This window comes from Hyperoodon ampullatus (genome assembly GCF_949752795.1).
Source record: "Hyperoodon ampullatus genome assembly, chromosome: 3".
Taxonomy (NCBI): Eukaryota; Metazoa; Chordata; class Mammalia; order Artiodactyla; family Ziphiidae; genus Hyperoodon; species Hyperoodon ampullatus.
Window position 1 is genome coordinate 28913691 of NC_136916.1, and position 25152 is coordinate 28938842.

The window sequence follows — 25152 nt, forward strand, 5'->3', positions numbered from 1 at the left end:
TTTTGCCTTAATAACACATGTAAACTTTTCTCCGACGTCAGTTTAGGCTCTGAAGCCCATCTTGTCAACTCTGACTCACCCCTGGAGGAGAACTATCTCCGTCGGTCGGCAGCCAGAGCTGACAGCTTCTGCTCAGCCACTTAGTTTTGTCCGTGACCATGACATTCAGAAGTTAAATAGCTCTGGTTTCAATTTTCAATGCAATTAGATACATAGCTCAGTGCCTTTGTCTTGTGTCTCTAACACCAGCATAGGGTCTGTAATCTGTGCACCTGGTATGGCTGTGTCATGCAGGGGAAGCACCTGTGAGCCCTTGTGCTGTCACCACCAGGCTTGGGCTTTCCACCAAGTGCTAAGAGTCCTGGGATATGTGCTTTGGACATCAGAGCCAGTGGCTTTTTTTAAAATTCTATAGTACTTTACAATTTTCAAACGTTTCACACACTTGATTACGCATAATCCCATAATAACCCTTTTTCCCTACCCCATCATGCCCCTCCCCTTTCCCTGTCCCCACTGATCCCCACTAGTTTGTTCTCTATATCTGTGAGCCTGCTTCTGTTTTGTTTTATTCACTAGTTTGTTATATTTTTTAGTTTCCACATATAAGTGATATCATACAGTATTTGTCTTTCTCTGTCTGACTCATTTCACTCAGCATAATGCCCTCCAGGTCCATCCATGCTGCAAATGGCAAAATTTCATTCTTTTTGTGGCTGAGTAGTATTCCACTGTATACAGGTACCACTTCTTCTTTATCCATTCATCTGTTGATGGACATTTAGGTTGCTTCCAGGTCGTGGCTACTGTACATAGTGCTGCTATGAACATTGGGGTGCATGTATCTTTTCAAATTAGAGTTTTCTCTGGATAGATGTCCAGGAGTGAGATTGCTGGGTCATATGGTAGTTCTATTTTTAGTTTTTTGAGAAACCTCCATCAGAGCCAGTGGCTTTAAATGGCCTGGGGACCAAGTGGACCTTGGTCTCCATGAGCCCTGATTCCGTGGCTCATCACCCACCCGCCGGCAAGAAGGATTCATGCGTGCGTGTTGCTTTGCCTTCTGCCAAACACCTCTGCCTGTATCCGTCTCTTTGATCTACTGTCCAGATCAAGGTGGAGGAGATGGACTGTTACGCACATTGTGTGGATGAGCAGAAGGGTAAATTTTGTATAAAGCCACAGAGATGGAGCTTGGCAGAGCTGACCAAACCCAACTGCCTTTTCAACAAATACTGATTTAGGCACCAGGAATTTTTAAAAGAAGACAAAATTGCTGCCCTCGGGGAGGCACCTAAAATGTATTTTTTAAGGGAATTCCTTTATTTTTATTATTTATTTATTTATTTATTTATTTAGTTATTTATTTAGTTATTTTTGGCTGTGTTGGGTCTTCGTTTCTGTGCAAGGGCTTTCTCTAGTTGCGGCGAGCGGGGGCCACTCTTCATCGCAGTGTGCGGGCCTCTCACTGTTGCGGCCTCTCTTGTTGCGGAGCACAGACTCCAGACGCGCAGGCTCAGTAGTTGTGGCTCACGGGTCTAGTTGCTCCGCGGCATGTGGGATCTTCCCAGACCAGGGCTCGAACCCGTGTCCCCTGCATTGGCAGGCAGATTCTCAACCACTGCGCCACCAGGGAAGCCCTAAAATAGTATTTTTTAAAATATAATTCCCTGTGTTATGCAGTAAGACCTTGTTGTTTAAAATAGTGTTTTGAATAAGTATTCAGTAAATAGTTATTGAATGAATGAGCAAACCACACGGTCACATGTGATGGGTAACCTAACAACAAAGCGAATTCTTAAATATCGTGGGCACAGTGGAGGGGATTCCTTAGTGGAGGAGGTGGCATCTGTCTTCGCTGGGTCTTCAGGAGGTGAGAGCTGGGTCTGGGGAGGAGGAGAGGGGGCCCTGGGCAGAGGCAGGACTGAGGCTCAGAGTCCAGTGAGTGGCAGGAGCAACCTGACCAGAGGACCTGCTGGAGGGCAGAGGAGCAGCGACCCTGGAGGGGCAGGTCACGCAAGACCTCCCCCCGGCCCCGACCTCCACCTCCCCCACGGCCCACAGCTTCCCCAGGGACTTTGATCTACAGACCACATTACACCTGCATCTGAGAATGTTTAATCTTCCAGCAAAGCTAAGAGGGCTTGGGAGTCAGATGAGAAGCAGAGAGATGAGTGAAGAGGCTACTGAGAGTATATACTATTATATTACCACTCTTCTGAGAACAAAAATGAAAATTCCGAGAGACCCAAATGGGGCAGAAGCCGCTTCAAACACCTGGCAGGCACAGAGAATAAAAACCCAGCAGGACAGGCATCATCCCTCCATACAGGACGGGAGGAACCTGGCAAGGTGGCTGGGGAGACGGAACAGCCACTCTGCGTGGTCAGCCTGACGTGGCACAGCCTGGCAGGAGGGCACTTAGGTCTGTCGTCAGGTGTCACTGGGATCCTGGGGATAAAGGCCACTTGCCAACAGTGCAGGACGGGCAGGGAGGAGGCTCAGGCCCTCCGTGCTCCAGGCAAGAGTCAGATCACACGCAGTGCAGGGTGGGAGGTGGGGGCAGACCAAGTGGCTGGGGAAGCAGCAGTGGGAGCCCAGTGGGAAAACGTCCCGAGTCCAAGTGGAGAAGGGTGCCCAGGCCAGGGCGCCTAGCAAGGAGGCTGGGCGGAGGTGCCTGGGAGAGGATTGCAGATGCGGGAGCCAGCCGGCCAACTCAGGGCCTCAGTCCTTGACTGCAGCTCCTCCGGGGGTGGAAAATGGTAATGCATCAGCTGTGCTCCAAGTCTGGGGTGGGGAGGGCCGCGAGGGCTGAAACTCGAACATAGAGTCAGTGCCCTTGTCTACACACTGTTCAGACTGTTGATCAGGTGCTGGGTGGCACCCAAGTCAACTCAGAATAACCCCAGGGTCCTCTAACACTTGCGGCAGGGGAAGGACCCCCCCACCCCAGGACAGGTGCCCTATCTGCATGTCCCAGTGTAGGGCAGCAGCATCCCCAACCCTGCAGCTCTGGACCCAGCAGGGAACCAGGGAACCAGCACGTGGGGAGAGAGGTTGAGTCTGCGTGTCAGCTTCCCAACGTGGCTGTGACCAATGAACACACACCCAGTGGCTTAATGTAGCATGGACCTGAGAACCGGGGCCGCAGGCTTGGTCCTCCCCGGGCTCCTGACAGGCCGGGGCATCTCCCACCTCTGCCTCCGCCTCCCATATGCCCTCCCGTCTGCTCCTGTGTCTGCGTCTGTTAGAGGTTCATGGGAACCCCAGGCTAATGGGGGGGAAGAGGTGGCCACAGGGTGGTGGCCGCACCCACGGGGTTCCCTGGGCAGAGCATTGATAGGGCTGCAGGCACGGATGGCCCTCCCGGCACTTCTGCCCTGGGCAGCTTGGAGAGCGGGGGAGCTCTCAGGAAGGGGCTCAGAGAGGGGGTCTCTCAGCAGCCTGGGGGTCTCTGAGTCAGGACCCATCTCATCTTATCCACAGGTAACAGCTCCCAGAGGGATTGTATGGCTCGAGCAAACCGGACAGTCTCTAAATCTGCTCGTTTGGGGCTATTTTTAAGTTTCAAATGTATAAAATTTTGAGTTCGGCTCTGGCTGGCTTTTGAGCTGACGGGTGTCCACCTGCAGGGGTACAGCGAACAGCCCGGGGGCCAATCCACAGAGGCCACCTCGGTCTCATTTATAAGTGTCCAAATCTCCCTGTCCTTTCGTTGGTAAAGACAGCAGGATTTGGATTTAGGGCTTTCTCTAAATCCAGTATTTCACCTCTGGATCCTTACCTAATTACATCTGCAAAGACCATGTTTTCAAATAAGGTTACATCCTGGGGTCCTGGGTGGACATAAATTTTGTGGGGGGGACACTATTCACTATACAGTTTGTTTAGATAAGTATCTTGTGCTGGAGGACAACAAGAAATGACCACAAAAGATACACAAACAGACAAAATGCCAGAGAGGCTGAAGTCAGGAAAGATGGGCATCGTTGACGTGTGGGGGAGATGGGAGAGGGTGGAATCAGAGGACAGGAGACGAGGAGAGGAGTGATTTTCTAATGGTGGGGGTGGGGGGCAGGGTAAAGAGGCAGTTTTGATATAAAATAAGGGGAGTTAGAAACATATGCTTCGTAAGAGTGCTTCTCCATGAAGGAGGCGGTGGGGTCATGAGAATGAGAAAAGCTATCACCTACCCCATTGGGGAGATTAGGGAGGAACAGGCATCCTGAAGAATCACAAAGAGTCATTACCCAGAATTTAGTCAAAGTCAGAAAAGCCCGTCTGATTGTGATTTTACTTAGAAAAAACAAAACTGAGGCCAAAGACCCCAGGTGACTTGAAAAGTTAGACCCAAAGGACAGCTAAGGTGGTTCTGGATCAGCACTGGGGACCTGTCCCATTCAAGTGGAGCCAACCATCCTGGCACCATGATTCCCTCCAGTTCTGCTTCTCAGCTTGAAACAGAGGTGCCCTGCTCTCCACCCAGCCATGTAACCCAGGGAGTTTCAACATCATCAGATATGTCGTGAACGGAAAGACGCTAAAAGCAGAAAATCCCAGGCAAACTTGAACAGCTGCCTTGACCTCCCTCCCGCCATGTGACCACGGGTCTGACCCTCTGTACCCCAAAGGCCACAAGAGGACCTCCTTCACTAAACCTGTCATTCAACCCTTCCCCTCCCAGTTGGTGTCCCATTTGGGTGGCTGTTTGGAAAGGCACCAAATATACAAAGACTAAGGAGATACCAGTAGCCAGAACCCTTTTGAATCTTTCCTCTGGTAACGGTGTTGCAAGAAGGCTAAATTAATGAACGTCTGTCCCAGAAGAGAGCCAGCCATGGGTGGAAATGTTTAGCTCAACTTGCCAGGGCCTTATGTTATTCCACACTCCGCAGTAGCTAAGCCTGTAGAGACAGATCAGGTTATAAGTCAGTGAGGACTGACTTTCTCCTCCCTCCTCCATGGAAGGAGAATGCTTTCTCATCCTGCTGATGTAGGCCTCATACGTGTATCTTGATGAGGTCAGTGGGATTCTGGGGACCTGATAAGCAGAGACCTGAATTGGTTTGAGCAGCTGGACTAGACTCTTGCCCATCCGCCATCCCTGTGATGAGAACATGTCTCAGACAGCTGCTCACCAAGGAGGATAAGACATGTGTGGAGCAGACCTGACCCCAGAGCTCACAGAAACCAGGTCCCTAGAGCCCAGCCTCCATGGGTCACTGGAGTGAACCATAAATGCTTATTGATTAAGCCACTGAGTTTGGGGATGTTTTGTTACACAGAGAGCACTTACTGATACATCACACATAAAGCCATTTTTGCTACTAAAGTCTGTGAATTAACCAAGTTTTAAAGAAGCTATAGTTCTCCCATATTAGGTGACACTAGAGATTATTCCTCTGAAGAACATTTTGAAATAACAAAAGAAGCCATTTATCACTGTTCCACATTTTAGAGTCAGGTAACTCTAAAAATCAAAAATTCTTAACAAGCCCCTTCACATACTTTCTGATATCTGAATAAACCAGAATTCTAGAGACAGGACCAGCCCCATCAAAGTACTTAGCAGGTGTAGAAGCAAAGGCACCCAGCATCCTGACAACACAGACCAGTGCATCCACCCTGTTCATGGTCCTCTTCTGTCTCCTATTTGCATTGTGATCTCTCACACTGTCCCCGCTTTCTTCTAATGAAATTACAGAACCTTATCTTAGCGTTTCCTAAGTTGCTTTAAGAGGCCAAAAATTACAAACCAATTCATTTCAACGTCCTTGACTGGTGTCCAAATGACACGCAATCCCCACCTCGCTTCCTGCTCCAAACTGCCTCGTAGGCTTTTCAAGACTTTGTAACATGCTTGAAGGTCATTTCTTGGTTTTTCATTCTTCTGACTTTTCTCCCTCCTGGATCATATCCATGCCTCCAGCCCCCAGCAATCAGCCAGTCACCATGGCAGGCGTCCCTGTGTCTGGGCTACGTCCTACATGTTAAGACGTGACCCCAAACAGGAAGACGTTGTGCTGGCCTTCCTGGGACACTGAGGTGTAAACAGCTGAAAGGAGATGGACACACACAATGAAGACATTCAAAGTGATTCCACTAGAAGCAAATGTGAGCTATTTATATTCCCTCCCGTCCCGCCCTCACCCGTTATAGTTGGTGCAGGCTGGTGCCTTGCCCTGGAATGTTTTTAAATCTCCCCAGGAGAACATAATATGCAGACAGGGAGGAGACCCACTTCTTAACACCAGGGTGCACACACGTCGGTCGATTGGGTGGAGCTAGTTAGGGCTGGCCATGGTAGAGGAAACACCCGACAGAGGGCAGGATATGGGCTGGCTGGATGCCATCGGAGGCTTCACAAAGCTTTGAAATTGGGAGTGAGAAAAGAAGAAGGCAAGGAAGCTTTACTCCGTGGTATCGCTGCTGGATGGGGTAGCGAGACATTAGTGTAAAGGAGGAAGGCCGCTGGAGATACTGTAGGAGAAGGCACCCCTGGGCCTGGCATTGAGGGAAAGTCATTTAGGAGTTGGCTGCCTTCTTTGGGGCCGTTTCTGCAGCTGCAAAATAGAAGTCAACCCTACAGAGCATCTCTCCAGAGCCAAAGGCCTCATCAGCTAAGTTTGCAAACGACGTCATCCACCCACAGTCTGCCAGCTGTGGCCAGCAGAGGACAGGGAGGAAGCGTCACTCGCTCTGCTAACGAGTGGGAAATGGGGAAGCCTGCCCTCCCGCAGCGCCTGGGCCATCTCTGTTCTTCCTGGGCCTCCAGCCCCACACTCAACGCTGATGATAAATGTCAGCACGGCAGCCTCCAGTGGACGTCGGAAATGAGATCTCCCGCAGCAGACACTGCAGGAGCACGGGTGCAGGGACGCGGCAGACACACTCAGCTGATCCTATCAGCGACGTACCTGCAGTGGGAGGGAAGTTCAGCTCTTCCTCATCTCAAATCCTCCATTTTGGGGGCCATCTGCAGCTGACTTCAGCCGTCTCCCCCCTCACTCCCCGTCCCACCTGATGGAGTTCTCCTTCTCAGGAGACTGTCTTCTGAGAAGGTCTAAGATCTGTCCTTTGTTTGCTCTTCCCTTCCCAGGCACCCACCAGCCCCTCTGCCCCCAGCCCTGCCTGGAGCACAGATGCTGTCTTGTGTTTTCCATTTATGTTTCAAGAAAGGCATTGCCCTGCTGACACTCTGCAAAGCGTCAGTGACTGCAGTCTGTTATCCAGGCTGCAAAGCCATCTGGACTTCCTGCTGAAAAGGTTGGACATGGTTTTAGGCAAGATTTTTATCAGATCTGAGAGGAAAACAAAATCTTGAATGCATTACCATCTTCCGAGGTTGGTGTCAGATTTTTTTCCCTTGTCAGTTGCAAAACAAAGCACAAAAAGATGACAAACCAAAGGAACGGAGAATGAAGATACACATCTCCAGAGGAAGCTTTGTCAAATGCAGTGGAGGATAAACAAAAAATAAATTAGTTCTGGTTTTATCAGAAACTGGACAGACCTCCACTGGCGTAATAGTCTGTCTGGTATTTCCAAGCCTTCCCAAGGAGCACCCTTAAAATGCAAAGGGGAAATCTGAGATGCTCACAACAAAGGCAAGATTGCTCTCCAAAACCTGTTAACAGTTCTTTAAATGCGCACAAGAAGAAAGACAGAGGGGAAGAGAATAAAACCGACCCCTCGGAAAGTAAGGCAGCTTTGAAATCTCTCATTCTCTGTCTCTGTCTCTATCTCTCTGGATGTGACACAGAGTTTTCTAAAAAGGTTCAAATTTTCAGTCAAAGAATATTGGTTTCTTAGCAACATACCTGCTCCCAAAAGGCTTTGGGTTTTTTTCTCCCCACAACTTATTGAAGAAAATCCGGGATGGGTCCTCGTGTCAGAATCATCCTCTTAACAAGGACCCTTATCTTGGAGAATAGGCTATGGCCCTGGTGCACACCTCCGTCTCTCAGTCCTTTATCTGGGCCCTCAGGTAGCAGACTTGCTGTGAGTGGGCTCACAGCCCGGGGTAGCTGTGGCCAAGACCTCAGGCAGAGGACCTGGGTTGCCTCCCCCCAGATGCACAATGTCCAGGGGGAGTGACCGTGTTTCACTCTGCAGTGCAGCCACCGGTCCCATGAGGCCTTGCCACCACCCATTCAAGACGAACAGAGGCTTCTTCCACTCCTGGTGCAACGCAGCACCAACAAACACCCACTTCATCGTATCAGGAAAAAGAGAGAAAACTGCTGGGTTTCTAAGTATGTTATGATTTCAGATGTCTTCACAGAGAAGGACAACAGCCCGGCCTCAGAGCAAAGCACTTTGTCTAATCAGGGAGATAAATAGGCTTCACGGTAAAGTGATGGTTGTTGAAAAAGTAACTTATGTAATGTTTCCCATTTCTTTCTAAATGTTTTTCTTTGACATTTGTCTGTTCTGTTCCCAGGCTGTGTGGGAACTAAAAGTGCGGGCCCTGGTGCTCAAGGTTCTCTTAGTTTAGCTGAAATTCGCTCTGGGACAGGTTAGGAACCTCAGGACGGCTCGGGCAGTGGGTGTGGACGGGAGAGCGGAGTGTGGCCAAGGTTCGGGGCGCAGCTCGGACCCCATGCTCTGGGCTCAGCGCCCCGACCCGGCAAAGTGTCCCGAGGATGGCGGCCCCAGCAAGGAGGCCTGTGGACAGGACCCAGGACCCAGCAGGGCGCCGAGGACGAGGGGGTGGTGACAGGAGAGGAAGGATACGTCACATCCGGCCAGGACGACGTGGGCCTGACTTGCTGCTGCGGGTCCCGCTTCCTGCAGAGAACGGTGGGGTGCTGGTCCAGCACGTGGTCACCCAGCCCTCCTTGCCCCACGTGAGCCTTTCCTGCAGCTGGGCCGGCGTCCCCTCTCACCAGCTCTGCATCCCAGTGAAGGGTGTGACACTCACTCAGGGCCTCCACATGTCAGCTGATTGTCCCTAAGCAAGGGTCCCCTTGGGGTCCAAGTGGCACCCAGCAGGAAGGTGCAGGTGGACAAGGCCACTGTCAGAGCAGCTCCTGACCCAGGGGACACTGGGGCGGCCAGTCTGTGCCCAGGGGAGCAAGGCAAAGGCCAGGCTAAGTGGCTAAGTGTCAGGAAGGCCAACCGCAGGTGCAGCTGGATGCCCTGCGGGGCCTGGACTCTTGCCTGGTGGCCAAGCAGCTCGGTGGCCAGGCCAGACCAAGGCAGACACTGATCGTCATGCAGTCTCTCCCCCTGGCCCCCACCCTGAGACCCTGACAGCTCAGCCACCCTCCTGAGATGCCCTCCAGGCCTCTGGGGACCCTGGGCCCTTTGTCCCCAGAGCAGCTACCGGACGTCTGCTCTGCTCAGAGGAAGCCTGGAGGGCCCGGACCTCGTCTACAACAAGGGCACTTTATCCTTCCTCCCGATTCTGAGAGACATTCATCCCGCGTGAGGAAGCCGGGGACGTGAAGACAAACTCCCCTTTCACTGCACATAAGAGGCCCTCAGTGGGGTTGTAAGTCCGAGTCCTTTCAGAGTCCAGGTGCCTTTGGCCCGAGCGAGCGTCCTGCCAGCTCTGTCCCACGCCTCCCTGGGGAGAGAACGGCGGCGAGGCACCTGGTGGACACCCACCGACCCAGAGGCTTGTCCCGAGGCAGACGAGCTGATAGCCTTAAAGTAACTGCACAGGGAGGGTCACCACCACAGTCCCCCACACCTAGACCGACTGGACACCCCTGATGCAGGCAAAGTTAAAGTCAGTACAGCACCTGAGACCCACGGCCGCTGAGTGGGCTTGAGCCAGTCCCAGGGGAAGTCAGGGTGGACCACAGCAAACACCCCTGTGGACTCAGACTCCGCATCTGTAACGGAAAAGGACATGGCAGAACCACCGAATAGATTCTAGACAGCTCACAAGTGCTTTCCCTGGAGGTGGGCAGACCCCAGCACCAGCCGTGGGAAACTGTGCCATCCAGGCTAGGGCTCTGGAGACTCTGCCTGAACAGCTCGGCTTCTCGTCCCCAAAACAGCCCAGCTCCTTGGTCATCTAGGCTGCTCCCTCTCAACCCCTTTCACCTCCCCACATAAATCTAATAAGAACCTATCTACCACTCACTCCAAAGGGTTATCTTGTGCTTCCCCCAGAATACACCCACCCAAAGGAGCCATGTCCATGTCATGTTTGTTCTAAACAAGTTTGCAATGTTACCTGCCGCTTCTATTGTAGATTCCACATGTAAGTGAGATCCGGCCGAGTTTGTCTTTCCGTGTCTGCTTATCTCACTCAGCATAATGCCCTTCTCACTCAGCATAATGCCCTCCAGCTTCAACCACGTTGTCACAAATGGCAAGATCCCCTCCTTTTTAAAGGGTGAACAGTATTCCAGTGCGTGTGTGTGTGCGTGCGTGAGCGCATGTGTGTGCGCATGTATGAATAACTCCTAAGCATTTTTGTAAGGCAGGCCTAGAGGCAATTCACTCCCTCAGTTTTTGTTTGTCTCGGAAAGACATTTTCTCATCTTCATTTTTGAAGATTGGCCTTTTTCTTTCTTTCAGTACTTTGAATATATCTCTGCTGGCTTGCAAGCTTTCTGCTGAAAAATCCACTGGTGACCTTATAGGTGTTCCCATATATGTGATGAGTCACTTTCCCCTGGCTGCTTTCAAAAGTCTCTGTCTTTGACTTCTACAGTATAATTACAATGTGTCCTGATGTAGACCTCTTCGTGCTTAACCTACTTGAGATCCTTTGCTTCTTGAGTCTGTGTGACTATTTCCTTTGCCAAATTTAGGAAGCTTTTTTATCATTAGTTACTTAAATAAGCTTTCTGCCTCTTTTTCTTTCTCTGCTTCTTCCGGACTCCCATAATGCATCCATCGTTCCTTTAACAGTGTCCCATAAATCCCACTCTTCTTTATTCTTTATTTTTCTCCTCTGCCTGGATAATTTCAAGTGACTTGTCTTTGAGTTCACAGATTCTTTCTTCTGCTCAATCAAGTCTGCTGGCAAAGCTCTCTATTGTATTTTTTTTTTAATCACAGTCATTGTATTCTTCAGCTCTGGAATTTGTTTGGTTTTATTTTATGATTTCTGTCTCTTTGTTAAGCTCCTCATTTTGTTCATAAATTGCTTTCCTGATTTTGTTGAGTTGTCTATCACTGAGCTTCTTTAAAAACAATTGCTTTGAATTCTTTGTCAGGAAATTCATAGATCACCAATGCTTTAGGGTTGTTTACTGGAAATGTACTTCAGTGTTATCATGTTTCCATGATTTTCATGTTCCTTGTAGCCTTGCATTGGTATCTGTGCATTTGAACATTTGCCCCTTCCAGACTATAAGGACTGGCTTCAATGGGAAAAGACCTTCACTTGCTGGTGGCACAGTGTGCCAGTTGGGTAGCATGTGTGGTGACCATTGGTGTGGCACTGGTTCCAGTAGCGAGAAGCACCAGGTCCAGGTCCCAGGTGTGTGCACAGCGGTGCTGAGTCCAAGGCATGGGGGCAATGACTTTCTTGACTGTGGAAGTTCAGCTTAGAGAACACGCACCTTCCGAGCATCTCTCTCCCATTTGTCACGTACAGGAAATGAGCGGTGGCAGATATCTGGTCTCAGGTCTCCATGAGCTTGAAGAAACCCACAGCAAAGGCCTGGCCGCAGCTTTAGTCAGCGCTGCAGATGCACTGTTTGGAACTGTTTAGCAATTTTAACCTACTTTATTTCACCTCTGTGGAAACTCTTTTCAGGGTAAAGAAAGCAGATTGGGGCCAAAGTCATAAGACAAAGGGGGCTGAGAGTTTGTCCTTTATGGCATTTGAAGTATGACATTGACGTCACTGATAATTTTGCAAAACAGGTGTTAGCATCCCTTATTATTCAGGCAATAGCTAAACAACTGTTCTTGAATTTAACAAAAGCTAAGAAAGTAAATATTACTTCCTTTGAGGAACAACTACGTTACCTATTGAGAGTCTTTCTCTCTTGATGTGCTGAAATGATTCTTCTTGTTTACATCTTTTTAAATCCAGATGAACTCAAACAGGCATGAATCAACTCCAAACAGAGGCCCTCATCTGTGAGCATCCTCGTGTTAGTGCACTAATGAGAATTTAAAGATTCTAATTAAACCCAGATGCAAAATATCTCCCTGAGTACATCAGAAAGCACCAGTTCAACAAAAAAGATATATCACATTTCCAATGCAGTTTTAGTTCATTTTCTACATTTTTATTGTATTCCAACTTGAAGTTAATTGTTAAAGCAGTAACTGCTATTAATATGTTTAAATGAATTTGTGGGTGTCTAACAATTTGGGTAATTGTGATAACTACAAATTTACTTAATCGATGTGTAGATACACAGGTATCTGTGCACACAAACTTCAATTCTCAATTATTCAAGTTAATGAACATGAGATCTTTATCTTGGGCTTTTTTGAAATCCTCGATTATGAAAAAGCCCTTGGAAGTCACTTTTGACATTGTAGTCAGGAGCCCAAATATTGGAGCTACAATTCAAACATCTGGATGTGAATCCTAACCACTGCCACTGCTGGTTCCCACCGTTGGGTCACCTGTGGGAAGTCGGTTTACCTCTCCCAGCCGGGGTAACCTCTTCCCTGAGGTGCTGGTCCCTCTGGCACCTGGTTCCCAAGGGAGGGGACCCCCCCCCAGGTCAGCAGTAGCTGCTGGGTTCCCCTCCTTCCCACCTGCACTGCTCCTAGTGACCCATCGACCCTGAGCCCTCTGGCCCTGCACTCACTCTCTGAGGGAGGGGCCTGAGAGCCTGACGACAGCCGACAGCCGGCTAATTCACCCACAGTCTACACTTGGCTGCCTGCTGGCCCTGGGGCTGTTTCACGAGTCCCGTTTCCCACAACAGTATTGGGTTGGCCAAAAAGGTTCATCATTATTTTCCATAACATCTTACGGGAAAAAAAACTTATCCAAAAAACCTCTTTTCTTCATTTCCTCTGTTTCCATTTTCTTTTTTATCTATTTATCTATCTATCTATTTATTTATTTATTTGGCTGCGCCAGGTCTTAGTTGCGGCATGAGGGATCTTTGCTGAGGCACATGGGATCTTTAGTTGCTGCGTGTGGGATCTATTCCCTGACCAGAGATCGACCCCAGACCCTCTACATTGGGAGCGCGGAGTCTTAGTCCCTCCCCTGTTTCTTTAATGTAACTAATCATGTAGAATTTTAAAATGCCAACAGTACAAGATTTTAAATGCCTTCATGTTGATAAAATTGGAGTTTACGAGTGTGACCAGCTCCCTACCCGTCTTTGTGAATCCATCATAGGCATTGAGGAGCCTCTTGTCCACAGACAAAGGATTCTTCCATTTCACCAAGAAACCCGTAGCTTAGACTCCGCCCCCCCGCCGGGGGCGGGGAGACAAGATCGGAGGGAACCTCGCTGTTCTTCTCCAAGATTCATTCAGTGGGTTTCTGCGTTTCCAGGGGCAGGAGGGAGGGCAGGGGGCTTCCTCTGAGGGCTGAATTGGGTGGGATTCTCGCAGTAGCCCCAGGTGGCGTGAGGCCTGGGTAGACCAAAGGGACAGAGAGAGAAAGGGGCCCAGCCTGGAGCCCAGCAAGGAGAGGCCGGCCGGCTGTGTAGGGGCCACACGGGGACCACAGACCAGGGATGACAGCAAGGGCTAAAGTCACACCACACACATTCAGCTCAGCACTCTCGCACAGAGGTGTCCGTCTGTCCGGTTTTCTGGCCCCAGGAGGTGCAGGCAGAGCGACTGGCCTGCCTGTCACCATCACCTGGCCTGTCCCAGCTCTACCGTCCCCACCCACATCTGGCTTCCTGCCCCCCCACCCTCCCCCATTGCTGTTTCTGATCCCCTCCATTTTTTAGACAATGTTAAGAAAAGAAATATTCAGTGTCACTGTTAAAGCACCAAAAGGAAGACTTTATTCATGGGGAGGACAGTGGCAGCAGGTAAAGACCCCTGCGATGGCCTTGAAGGAGGCATGGAGCCCAGCTCAGATCATGGCGTGGCCGGTGGGACTGCAGCCCAGGGCCGGGTGGGGCTGCGGATGGAAAACCACTAGGAGGGAACAGCAGGTCAGAGGGGTCTGGCTAAGCCGACCCAGCAGGACCCCCACTAAAACTGGACCAAGCCAAGCTGAGAGGGACGGGGTGGTGGGCGGTGGTGGCTGAAAAGACAGGCCTGGCTGAAACCAGCTCAGGGACCCTGCGCGAATTGTTCAGGGACAGCATCTTTGTCACACGTTGTCAAATGTGCTGTGTGTTAGAAGCATCTGAGCTTCGGCTGTGCTGCCTGGAAATCTGATTCAGAACATCCGCGACAGGCCCTGTGGACCCACAGACGCCCCTGAGCAGCTCTCCTACTGGGAGGGGCCTCCTGCCTCCTCCAGGAAGTCCTCCGTCTCCAATAACCGAGGTCACTTCATGACTTGAGGCAGTCAGGAAACCCAGACTGGTGTAAAGGGCAGCGTTTCACCGCCCCCCCCCAAACAGCCCTCTCCAGGCACGACAGTGGTTCCCACCTGCAGGGGGGTCCAACCAGACTTGCAGGGAAGTCTACCTCTTCCACCTCAGTTTATTGGTCTGTGAACAGGGTAACAACAGTGACCACCTCTGGGACGATGATGTGGATTAAGGCAGTGGTCTCCAGACTTTTTGGCACCAGGGACGGGTTTCGTGGCAGACGATTTTTCCACAGATGGGGTCGGTGGGGGGAGGTTGGTTCAGGCGGTAATGCGAGCGATGGGGAGAGATGGGGAGCAGCAGAGGAAGCTTCACTCGCTCGCCTGCCGCTCACCTCCTGCTGTGCGGCCCGGCTCCTAACAGGCTGCAGACCAGTACCGGTCCACGGCCTGGGGGCTGGGGACCCTTGGATTAAGGGGACAGGCTGCCCCAGGCACTCAGCACCTGGCGGGCTCCCAGCCCCGGACAGACATCATGTCACGGGCTTCTCTAGACAGAGGACCCTGTCTGATTAGTCTCTGGATTTCACTAGTGTCTTGCTCAATAAATTTTGATTGCTTCTTTTCCCCAGGGGACAGGTTCAGAGACGAAATAAGAATAGAAATGCTTGAGAAACAGCCTCCACTCGGCCTCTACCCCCAGCTTTTCTAGATACAGCGAGGTTTCCACGGCAACAGCTCCTACAGACCCCTTCCCAATCCTGTTCCAGTTTACCTGGGGTGGGGGTGGGGGTGCTCCAGAGGCCCCAAAGGCAAACGCACACTTTGACTGGGGTGTATGTTGGTGGGGGGAGGGACATTGCCATTGCCAGGATGACAGAGACGGGGCTCTGGTCCTCCGGTGTCCGGCTCACGAGCATGATGTTCATCAGTGACCAACCACAGAACACTGTGGCCCGAGGATGAAATCAGGGTGGACTGAAGTCAGAAAAGTGAGCGGATAAGCCAGGTAGCCTGCAGTGCGGGTCAACCTGACTCCAAACATTAATGTTCAAATGCATTGTCACTAAAGAGACTGTCTTCCCGATTAAACAATAATAACAAATTTAAAGCTGATAAAAGGGCAAGCAAATAATTTCACTGGTGAGCAACTCCTCACCCCAAATTGTCGTGATTTCACTAAAAAATGACTGCATGAAACATTGGCGTGTATGTGGTTTCTCCTTAAGATTGGACTTGGATCCAAAATACACACAGCATCCATGCCCAGGGGTTTAGATTAAGTCAACACGCAGCTTTCCCAGTTCCTCATTGTTCACCTGTGATCCAGGTTCTTTGAAATCGTGCCCAGCAGATGGTGCACCGAGGGCTCAGGGTTGGCCAGGCGGGCGGGGAGGGATGGCCCGGGGAAGCCACTTGGCGCACAAGAAGTGTTTCAGGAACGGTGGTCTCAACAGACACCGCTCAACACTGCCTGATGGATTCAAACGTGTCCTTTAAACAGCTCCGTGCTGAGCAGACAGTGGTGCAGGGAAGAGCAGAGAGGTATCGCTGTACCGTCTCGCGGAAGCACTGTGTACACACAGTTTGGACGATAATAACAAAACACTTAATGCTGGCGGATTCGACACTGAATTTTCAGTACCAGGTACTATTTTCAGCATCTACTTCTAGGCTCTCGTTTCACCCCATAAAAATCCCATGACCCAGGCACTATTCCTGTTGGAGAGGTGAGAACGTCCAGGCCAAATAATGTTCGCAAAGTCAGGCTGCTGTTAGGTAGCAACGCCAGGAGTGGCCTGATCCAAGCCCTCTGCCAAACTGCCCATCACGGTCTAGCAGCACCTTCGCCACATCTGCTTTAGGTGCTGTCGTTGTGTCACAAACCACACCAAACCCAACAGCTCAAAAACACACCATCGTGCGTCTTGCTCTTGCGCTGTCATTTGGGCTGTGCTCCACAGGTCACTGCAGGCCGAGGACCCTCCCGGGGAAGCTCACCCGCGGCCTCTCCATGGGGCTACACCCAGCTGCATCCCGAGAGGTCACATCCAGGACCCAGACACAGATGCATGCCTTCACGGTCCACAGTCCCTCTCACTCTGCGGGTGAGACATCTCCGAGGAGAAGACGCGCAGCCTACTGGATAGGAGGCAGGTGGCAGGTGGAGATCACTGGTGAGAAGAGACAACAGCGTGGGAGACAAGGGCGCAGCCGTCTTTGGAAAACACTGTCTGCCAGGATGCGCACCTCCTAGGCTCGGGGCCGTCGCACTGAAACACCCGAGCTGGGAACAGCCACAGGACACTGAGGGGCAGTGTCGTGCAGTTACCTCCCTGTTGCCTACGACAGGCAGGGGCCAACCCTGAAGAGGGGTCCTCCAGCCTCCGTGTACTTCCGCTTCCACGCAGCCCCTGGTGCCCATGGAGCAACTGCTTCTGGCAACACTGGAAAGAAAACGTCATCCAGAAGTGTTCTAGGCAGATGCTGCAGGCCTGGGTCTCCCTGCTGAGATTCAGGATCGTGGACTTTACAGGTAATTCTTACAGTGCCTCTTTTACAGAAAGGAGACCGAGGACTCAGAGATGCTAACTGCCCGGTGGTAGTTGAACAATTCAGAGAGGGTGTGAAGGAACTCAAGCCTGTCCTCTGATGCCAAGTTCAGAGCTTTTCCCACGATGCCATGGAAGGGGGGGTAAAGGGCTTCCATCTTTCATGCCTTCCTTCAAATTTGTTATTGGCCTCTCAGTAACTTGAGATATAGAATGATTGAGTAGTCAGGTAACTTGAGTTATTTAGTGGGACACGTGTTCACCAGTCCCTGACTTTGAAATTGATTGAGGCTTTATTGCCATTGTCAACAAACAGGGGTCATTACCAAGACCTGGAGATGGGCTTTTCCCCGGACACACGAAGGAGTATTGAGATGGAGGGTGGGAAAGATCCTCTCCCATTCACTGGGATCCCTCTGAGCTGTGTACCGCTGTCCGGTGGCCGGATGACCATCCTGCCAGCGTTTCTCCTGCCTTCCCGGTTCTGGCAGCATGGACAGCCAAGAAGGAGCACAAGTTGGCCGTGCTTTATGGAGGATGAGTCCCAACAGCGGGGGCACATGACCCCACTCCCTAGGCCCCTGGCACGCCCACTTCCAGGGCGCCCGCCCACCGTCATGTGCTGCAGACAAGGTGGACAGGAAGGGCACGGGGTGTCCCAGGTCCCACCTGGCCCCGTCCATATGCAAATCTAACCTTTCTGATATTTCAGCAGTATAAACCCAAAGACGGGATTTCAACAGGAAAATATTTACTGACGGCTCTCTCCCTCATAATCTATCGATTTTAATATCCTCACCACTTTGGCTGAATGTCAATTTTACCCTGAGGACTGCTACTGCAAATCTGAACACATTTTATTTACGTAAGCTTTTCAAAATATTAGTGTTGGAAATGAGTAGAGTTTGAGTCTTTTGGTGTTCCTATTTAAAGTTTGTTTTCCTATTTAAATAATGCTGTTAATTTGCCATGGTAATAGGGCTGACAGGCAGCGTGCAGACCACAACACGCAGAAGCCTAGGTAGCCTCCCGTTCCTGTTTTTCGTTAAGTACAGTAACACACAGCTCATTAAATGCGGGGCCAACTTCCCCACTTAACCTTTGTCAGCAGAGCACCTGATTATCACCATGATTTAACCAGAAGCCAGATCCTGTCTCCTCTGATCGTTTCTGGTCCAAATGTCCAGCCTGTGCCAATTTCTGCATGAACAGCATCGACTGATATCAGACCAAGGCTCATCGGGCCCCTGCAGGGACTTGGGGCAGCACTGCAGATTCTACGGCCCCCAGTCCCATCCACCCCATCTGTTCCTGCCCTGAGAAAAGCTGGGACGGGGTCCGGAGGCCTCCAGGGGGAGGGGCCTTCAGGGGATCACACATCCCCGCCACTTAAGTGCTCAAAGAGGCCGTGACCAACTTGTGGAAGACACAGTAATGCTCTCCTTCTACCAGGGGACCTTCAGAGGCATTTTCAAAATCGCTAAATCACCAGCAGTAATGAGTACAACTGGATGTCTCTCTTTTTCATATTTAACAAAGAATTTATGTTGCAAATGACACTTCGGCGCACTATTCAGGACTTTTGGAGTGCGTCTTTAGAGACTCCCTGCGTAGGGCTTCCGATATAACAAAGCTGGCTTCTCAACTGTCCCCAGGTCCAGCCTCTCCTGCCCCACCCGGGCCCTCCCCTGTTCACTGTCCTGATGGTCAGACCACCCACCCTGAGGTTTCCAGGGGGGGCTTCACCACCACGACTCTCACTGTGCTTGTGCCCAAGGGATGACCTAAGCCAGATGTGGGATCTCTGTAGGATCCCTCCTCTCCCACCCAGGATGGACTAGACCAGAAAGCAGTGATGCAGGACCGCTCGGCCTGGGCGCTCAAAAAATATGCTTTAAGTAGTTTGCTGTTAGTTGGGACACACATCTCCACCCTAGGAGACTGAAGGAACTCCACACAGCCCGCAGACGTGTCCTGGAATTTGAATTTATAAAAATAATTCTCGATGCAAGCTTGCTTTTGAGCATTTAGCTGCTTCTATCATAAACCAAGTGCCAGGTGGGGGAAAATCAAATTATCTCAGGGTTTGATTAGTTGGGTTCACAGTAACCAAAGTTGACTGTATATATTAAATCCCAAGTGATTAAAACATAAAAAATTCCTACTATTAAATTAGACGTTAGGTTTGCATCTCCCTGCATGAATTCCAAGTTTCTACCTGGCTTCTAACACCCCATGTAATCAATGACAACGTCACTTACATACACAAATCCAACTATGAAGAACTACATACAGCTGTAATCATGTATGTGATTTAATTAAAGCCAATCACTGAAAATAGCTGTGGTGCAGTAGATGGGGTGCCAGGGAGAGGCAGGGGAGAGGCGGGCTTTGTTGGGGGAAAAGGGGGCCTCGGAGCAGAAAAGCTCACAGACTGCGTTTCTCCAGCCTTTTCCAAAACCAAAAACTGTTCATTTCCCAAAGACTCCAGAAGGTCTGTAAAGAGACAGCTTGGGTCCCTGTAATAGAGGAGATGCTCTTTTTCCGATGGACATGGTTATTCGTGATTCTCTTCCTTTGACTTTTAAACCCAGAAAAGCTAAGGGTCATAGTTCAATATATAAACATTCCATAAAATTCCCCCTGGCAAAACTATAAGCAAGACTTTTCAAAGCAGTCCTAGGAAGTAATACTGGTTAAATGCCAGAGATAAATTTTAACCAACGAAATACCCCTCTACATCTTAATTAGATTGTCCTTCACCCAAAGTAAGAAAAGTTAAAGAAATCTTTGCTTTTTTCTTTTTCAATTCACCTTTATAAAATGTTAACTGAGAAACATGCTTAACATAAATGTCAAGACCCCTAAAAAAAAAGGATAAAGAAAAAAGGATTAAAGGGGAGGAGATGTTTTTAAAAAAAGGTCTTGATGGAGCATGGGTGGTTCAGAGGTGCAGGCGGGCAGCTCTGGAACCCAGCCATGGTCCCCTCAACCTGGGCGTGGGTGGGGCACCAGGGAAGCCCTCGAGGATGCGTGGCCAGTGGTGCTGGTGGCAGCAGCTCAGCTGACTGAGACAGCATGTTAGAGTCAGAAAATAACCAGAACGACGGGTGAAGAAACATCGCTAATTTTTTCCTGAAATGTCTACCCTCCCACCAGCCAGTGTGTGTGTGTTCTGCCATCCCTGAAACGGTCGTGGGTGCAGACAGTCAGCCATCCGAGATGTGCGTCATCACTGACACACACGGGACCACACGTCCACGGCAGGACGAAGAAAGTGTGAGATGCGTACAAGCCACACCCCTACCTCGAATGTGCGTGGAGTTGGGGCTCTGTCATTAAAAACATGGAGCTGCTGGGGAAGCACAAGATACAGACAAAGCCCCAAACAGACGCTGCACGGGGTTCTAGGACCAGCTCCGCGCCGAGGGCTGTGGTGATGGAAAGCAGTGTCCTCAGCCGAGGACGGTTTTAAGAGACGGGGCACAATGGACTAGATGCAGGCCAGGAGCCCAACCCCAGGGTCAGGCTTGCTGGGACAGGCCAGGGTCCTGACTGGCCGGTGGGGCAGCCCCCCAACCCCGGGCACCCCTTGGGGGTGCAGCCCTTTCACGGGAGGTTTGCTGGGTCCGAGGTCATGTCCACTAGCAGAGGTCCTTGTCACCCTTGGAGAGACTGGACAACCCAACCCACCTCCATCCACTGCCCCACCCGCCTCGCCAGGCAGAGGGAGGGGAGGGACCCTTCATCCGCGTAACCGCGAGAGTCAGGAACAAGCTCTGGTTTGTTCTGCGTCAACTTCTCCTGGAATGGCTCCACCAGGGCGCCAGGAACCCAGGAGGAAGCCGCCTGGTAACGCGTCTCCTCACAACCAGTGCTCAGCCCCAACTCCCTGTAGACGGGCTGGTCCCGCTGAAGCTCCGCAGGAGAGAGAACCACTTCCCCTGAAGCAGGGAGTGGGGCTTCGAGAGGAGGGTCTGAGCCAAGGCTGCTGGGTTGACATCCCATCCCTGCCATCCCCGCCACATCCTGGCAGAGTCGTGGATTCAGTAGTGAGAAGCACCTCCCTGCAGGCCGAAGCGGGGACAGCGAGAAGGCGGTGCTGGCACCGGGTCTGCTCTGCGTCCCTGAGCAAAGCGCACTGGCTTCTGGGTTTCCGCATGAAGCCGGCTTCTGTGTAATTTATGTCATTGTTCAGTGGTTTGGAGTGTCCTGTTCTGAGGCCCCACAGGGCCCCGTCCAATGGACGCAGAGGGATGAGATGTCTCCTCTGTCATGTTGTCAGTCTCATCACCTCCTGCACGTTCAGAAACTTCATTTTAAGAAGAAGGGAAAGGACCATTGAAGGTGCGGGGGAAGCGCCTGGAAAGTTACTGGAGGAGGAAAGGGCACCAGCTCCGCCCTTGCCTCCTGGGGACGGGAGGCGACACGAAGGCACTAGAACCCAATTCCAGAGCGAAAGACCAAGGCGCCCCGCGATGCGGCCTGCGGATGCTGGACCACCCTGCCAGGGGGAACGGCGGGTTGGGGGGATGAGTCCCGTGCTCACACCGGCAGAAGCGGCCCGATCCTCCAGCTGGATGGGGCCCCTGCTCTCCACCACCCCCCCAACCCCCGTGCGAGGTCAGAGGATATGAAACCGGGCCCACATGGACGCACACCAGGGTCTCCGACTCCAAGCCTGTGAATGTCGACTGAAAAGCAGTGATGGGGCCACTGCAGGTGCTTCAGCCGCAGGACCAGGAGGAAGGCGGGAGTCGACAGCCTAGCTCTCTGGGGAACACGGGCCTGCAAGTCTCACATGTGCCGCTGTTGTAGAAACACGGGTCATTTCAGAAAACTCAACAACTGGGATTACATCACCTTGGTGTTTGTGTGCGTGCACACATCCCATGTATCTTTGTGTGTGTGTATATCAAGTGTGTGCCCGTGATGTCTGAATGTATGTGTGCATATGTTTATGCATGTACACACAGGTGTGCATGGGTATGTGTGCCATGTGCATGGGTCTTTCTGTGTATATGTGTATGTGCACGTGTGTATCGTGCATGCACATGTGTGTATCACACACACATGCACATGTGTGTTTGTACACATGCACGTGTGCAGAAACTTGAAAGGAGCAGGCTGTGGAGGAGCTGTGGGGAGCGGTCCCTGGACACGGCGGGGAGTTTAGAATTGGTTCTGTGACACAGAGAAGAAAGTGGGAACCGATTGCTCAATGTGTGTGTGCAAACCCCCCGCAGGAAGCCTCTGCAAGGCAGGGAGGGATGTATGGGACGGTCCCCCCACCCGAAGGTTCCGCATAGGCTCAGGGGCTTGTGCCCAGGGGCCACGCCAGGGGCTGAGTCTCAGAATCGAGGCCGCAGATTTGATGTCCCGAGGCCTGGGGGGAGTCACAGTGCCTGGGTGGCAGGGCGCCGCAGGGCAGGGGGACCTCAGACGCCCATGGGGTCGCAGCTTGGAGGAGGGAGGACATGGCAGCGGTGCAGCCGTCACAGAGGCCTGCTGCTTGTGTCTTTCAGGAATTCGCCGACACGGTGTCCCAGATGGTCACGCAGAAGTTCCACGAGCTGGCCATGGGCCTGGCGTCAGCGCACGCCCGCCACAAGGCACTCGCCGGGATCGTCATGACCCAAGGTAATGCCTCTTGCTTTCCCCTCGGGCACCTCACCCACCAGAAGGAGTGTAGCCTAGCGTGGGCTCGAGCTTGGGAACCAGGACTGTCCTCCCCACGAAGACATGGAAAGAAAAGCAGAGATAGGACCCAGACTCAGTGACAAAGTAGATGACCAGCTGCCCCAAAGCCGCCTCCACACACACAGAGGACTGAACACACTCCTTCCTGCCCCCACCGCTAACTGCTCACTGATGCAGTCCCCTTCTCAGGATGACAGAACGGGCAGGAAACAGTCCATCCAACCATCAAGGTCATGGCCACTCTTACAAGCCAGGCTGGGAGAAAGTGATGCTTAATTTTAAGCTGTCACTTTTGGTGAAAACACCTCACTACTAACCTACTAATAATAACTAGCTAGCTGGTTATTTGAATTCAACGGTTTCTAGTTCCAAAGTTTGGGGCGAACTGGTAACGACCTACCAGACAACGATTATTGAAAACAAATAATTGACTTTGGGGCTAGTTAGGTTTCAAAGACACACACTTTCTCTGCCAGTGTAGACCAAGTCTAAGACTTGAAAAAGACCATCTACCTGATGTCCAAAAATATGGATGTTAGAGGTCGACTAACAGCCAGACGACTGGCCCGTTTTTCCCCTCATTCTGGACGCCCGGGGGCTCCTGCCGTGTCAAGTGCAAGGCCACTGGGGTCAGGACATATGACTTAACCCTTCCACTTTGGGCATCTTAGTAAAATGGAAATAAAAATGCCTTATCACACTGTAACTTGGTGCCTAGGATAAAGTACATGAAAAACTTTGAAATGTAAAAATTACTCTATAATGTTCTAAGTCAAAGGCGATTCTGTTCCATCAATGATACTGTAGAATTTGGTGGCAGGCATCCTGCCCAATCCACTTGCATTCGGTAACACCTGCCCCTTGGTAGAATAAGAAATGTCCCAAATTGAGGGCTAAGAGCTCCCTCAGTCCAGACCACGACTGCTGGAGGCGGCGCTCCATCCACGTAGCCACAGCAGCCACCAACCGGACGCAGGCTTCATTCTGCACGCGTAATGGGTAAGGAGGCCAGACATGGCCCCCCCTGGGGACAAGGTATCCAGGACGCAGTGGGGTGGCACCCAGGGTTGAACCCAGCAACTGCTGTGACTAGCGCTGTGACCAAGCCAGCTGGCCTCTTTGGGACTCGGTTCCCCACCTTTAAAAGGGGGTGATGGTCAAACCTACCTGGGGGTCGTTGGAAGGTTAAATGTGCTCATGTACATACAGCACTTAGAGAGATGTGCCAGGTCCGTGTCCTCCGTAGATTATGACTGGGCATGTGCCGCGGCCGCAGGCCCTCCTGGCTTCTGGGCAAACAGCAGAGAACAAAACAGATCCAGCGCTGCCTTCCTGACTCTTAGAGATTAGATCCGATGTGAAAAGAAGTTACGTGCAGGGCTGGAGGACCACAGCCACAAAGTTTGGCAAATTTTAAGATTTGGAGTGTCACATGCATTTCTCTGCACAGATTCCAGGATAACATAGTTTAAATTAGCTTTTGGGCTGAGTGATGAATGGGAAGGAGAGAAGGAAGGATGGGGGGAAGGAGGGGGCAAAGGCACCAACCAACATTTCTTCTTTGTTGTGCAAATGTACTCCAACCCCAAACGCATACATCAGTAGGGTTAGTAAGTAGTTTTTCAATACTTCCCAGCTCTAGAGCTGTGATGGTCCAACATCTTTCCACTTTTCTGGGAAATTCAATTCCAGAAAATCTGGAAAGCTACTCTCAGACTTCCCTTGGAAAGCAGTGATGTTTTACAAAGACTGGTGGGGAAACGATACTTAAAAGTGACCAGTAATACACTGTTTTATGTGCAGGCAATTTATCTAAAGGAAGTAAATGTATTACGTGAAAGTGAGACTTTACAAGGTAAACCTACAGTAATTAGTAATTTATGAACATGGAAGGATAAATTGCTGAAATTTACTTTCCTGTTATAAAGAGAAGATTTAATAAACATGTTGATTAAAAAGAGATTAGGGAGGATTGTGCAAAATTACTAATAGAAATATTTTCAAATATTCACTTACTTAAAGTTGATGGGCAATTTAATCTTAATTCTTGTTCAGTTATTCAAGCAAATGCCTAAGAAACTCTAAGAGGGGAGTGATGTGTCTTATTCTAGTTTTTATAATGTATATCACAATGTTATAAAATTAAACTTATCTTGAAATAAAACATGACTCGTTGCCCCTTCATTTTTAGGTGGGAAGCCAATTCATGCACATCAAGTAGCTCACGTAAGGTCCTTCTCATGAATGAGGCTAAAACCATTTTGTAACCGTTCTGAGAAATATGGTAGCAAAAACACATACTTATGAACAGAACAGCTTTTACTTATGAAAATACTGCAGCCATTGGTAAAAACTCAAACAGAAGAGAACTTACGAATAACAAGCCATATCTCCACCCTACCCTTGGCCCCTAGCAAACTCAGAAGCAGACATTTTAATCATTTTTAATTTTTGTTCTTGTGACTCTGAATACTATACTGGTTCTATATTTCTAGATTTTCTATTTTAAATATC

At 50.6% G+C, this 25152-nt stretch overlaps 1 protein-coding gene across 1 annotated transcript in view; it reads left to right on the forward strand.

Annotated features, from left to right (window-relative positions):
* Positions 1-25152, forward strand: part of ADARB2 (adenosine deaminase RNA specific B2 (inactive)) — a gene marked incomplete at both ends in the record, with an annotated part of 372267 nt that overhangs the window by 316695 nt on the left and 30420 nt on the right. Inside the window, one exon of the mRNA XM_079700997.1 lies at positions 22464-22578. Within this exon, the coding sequence (XP_079557123.1) occupies positions 22464-22578 (115 nt within the window). The remainder of the gene's footprint in view (positions 1-22463; positions 22579-25152) is intronic.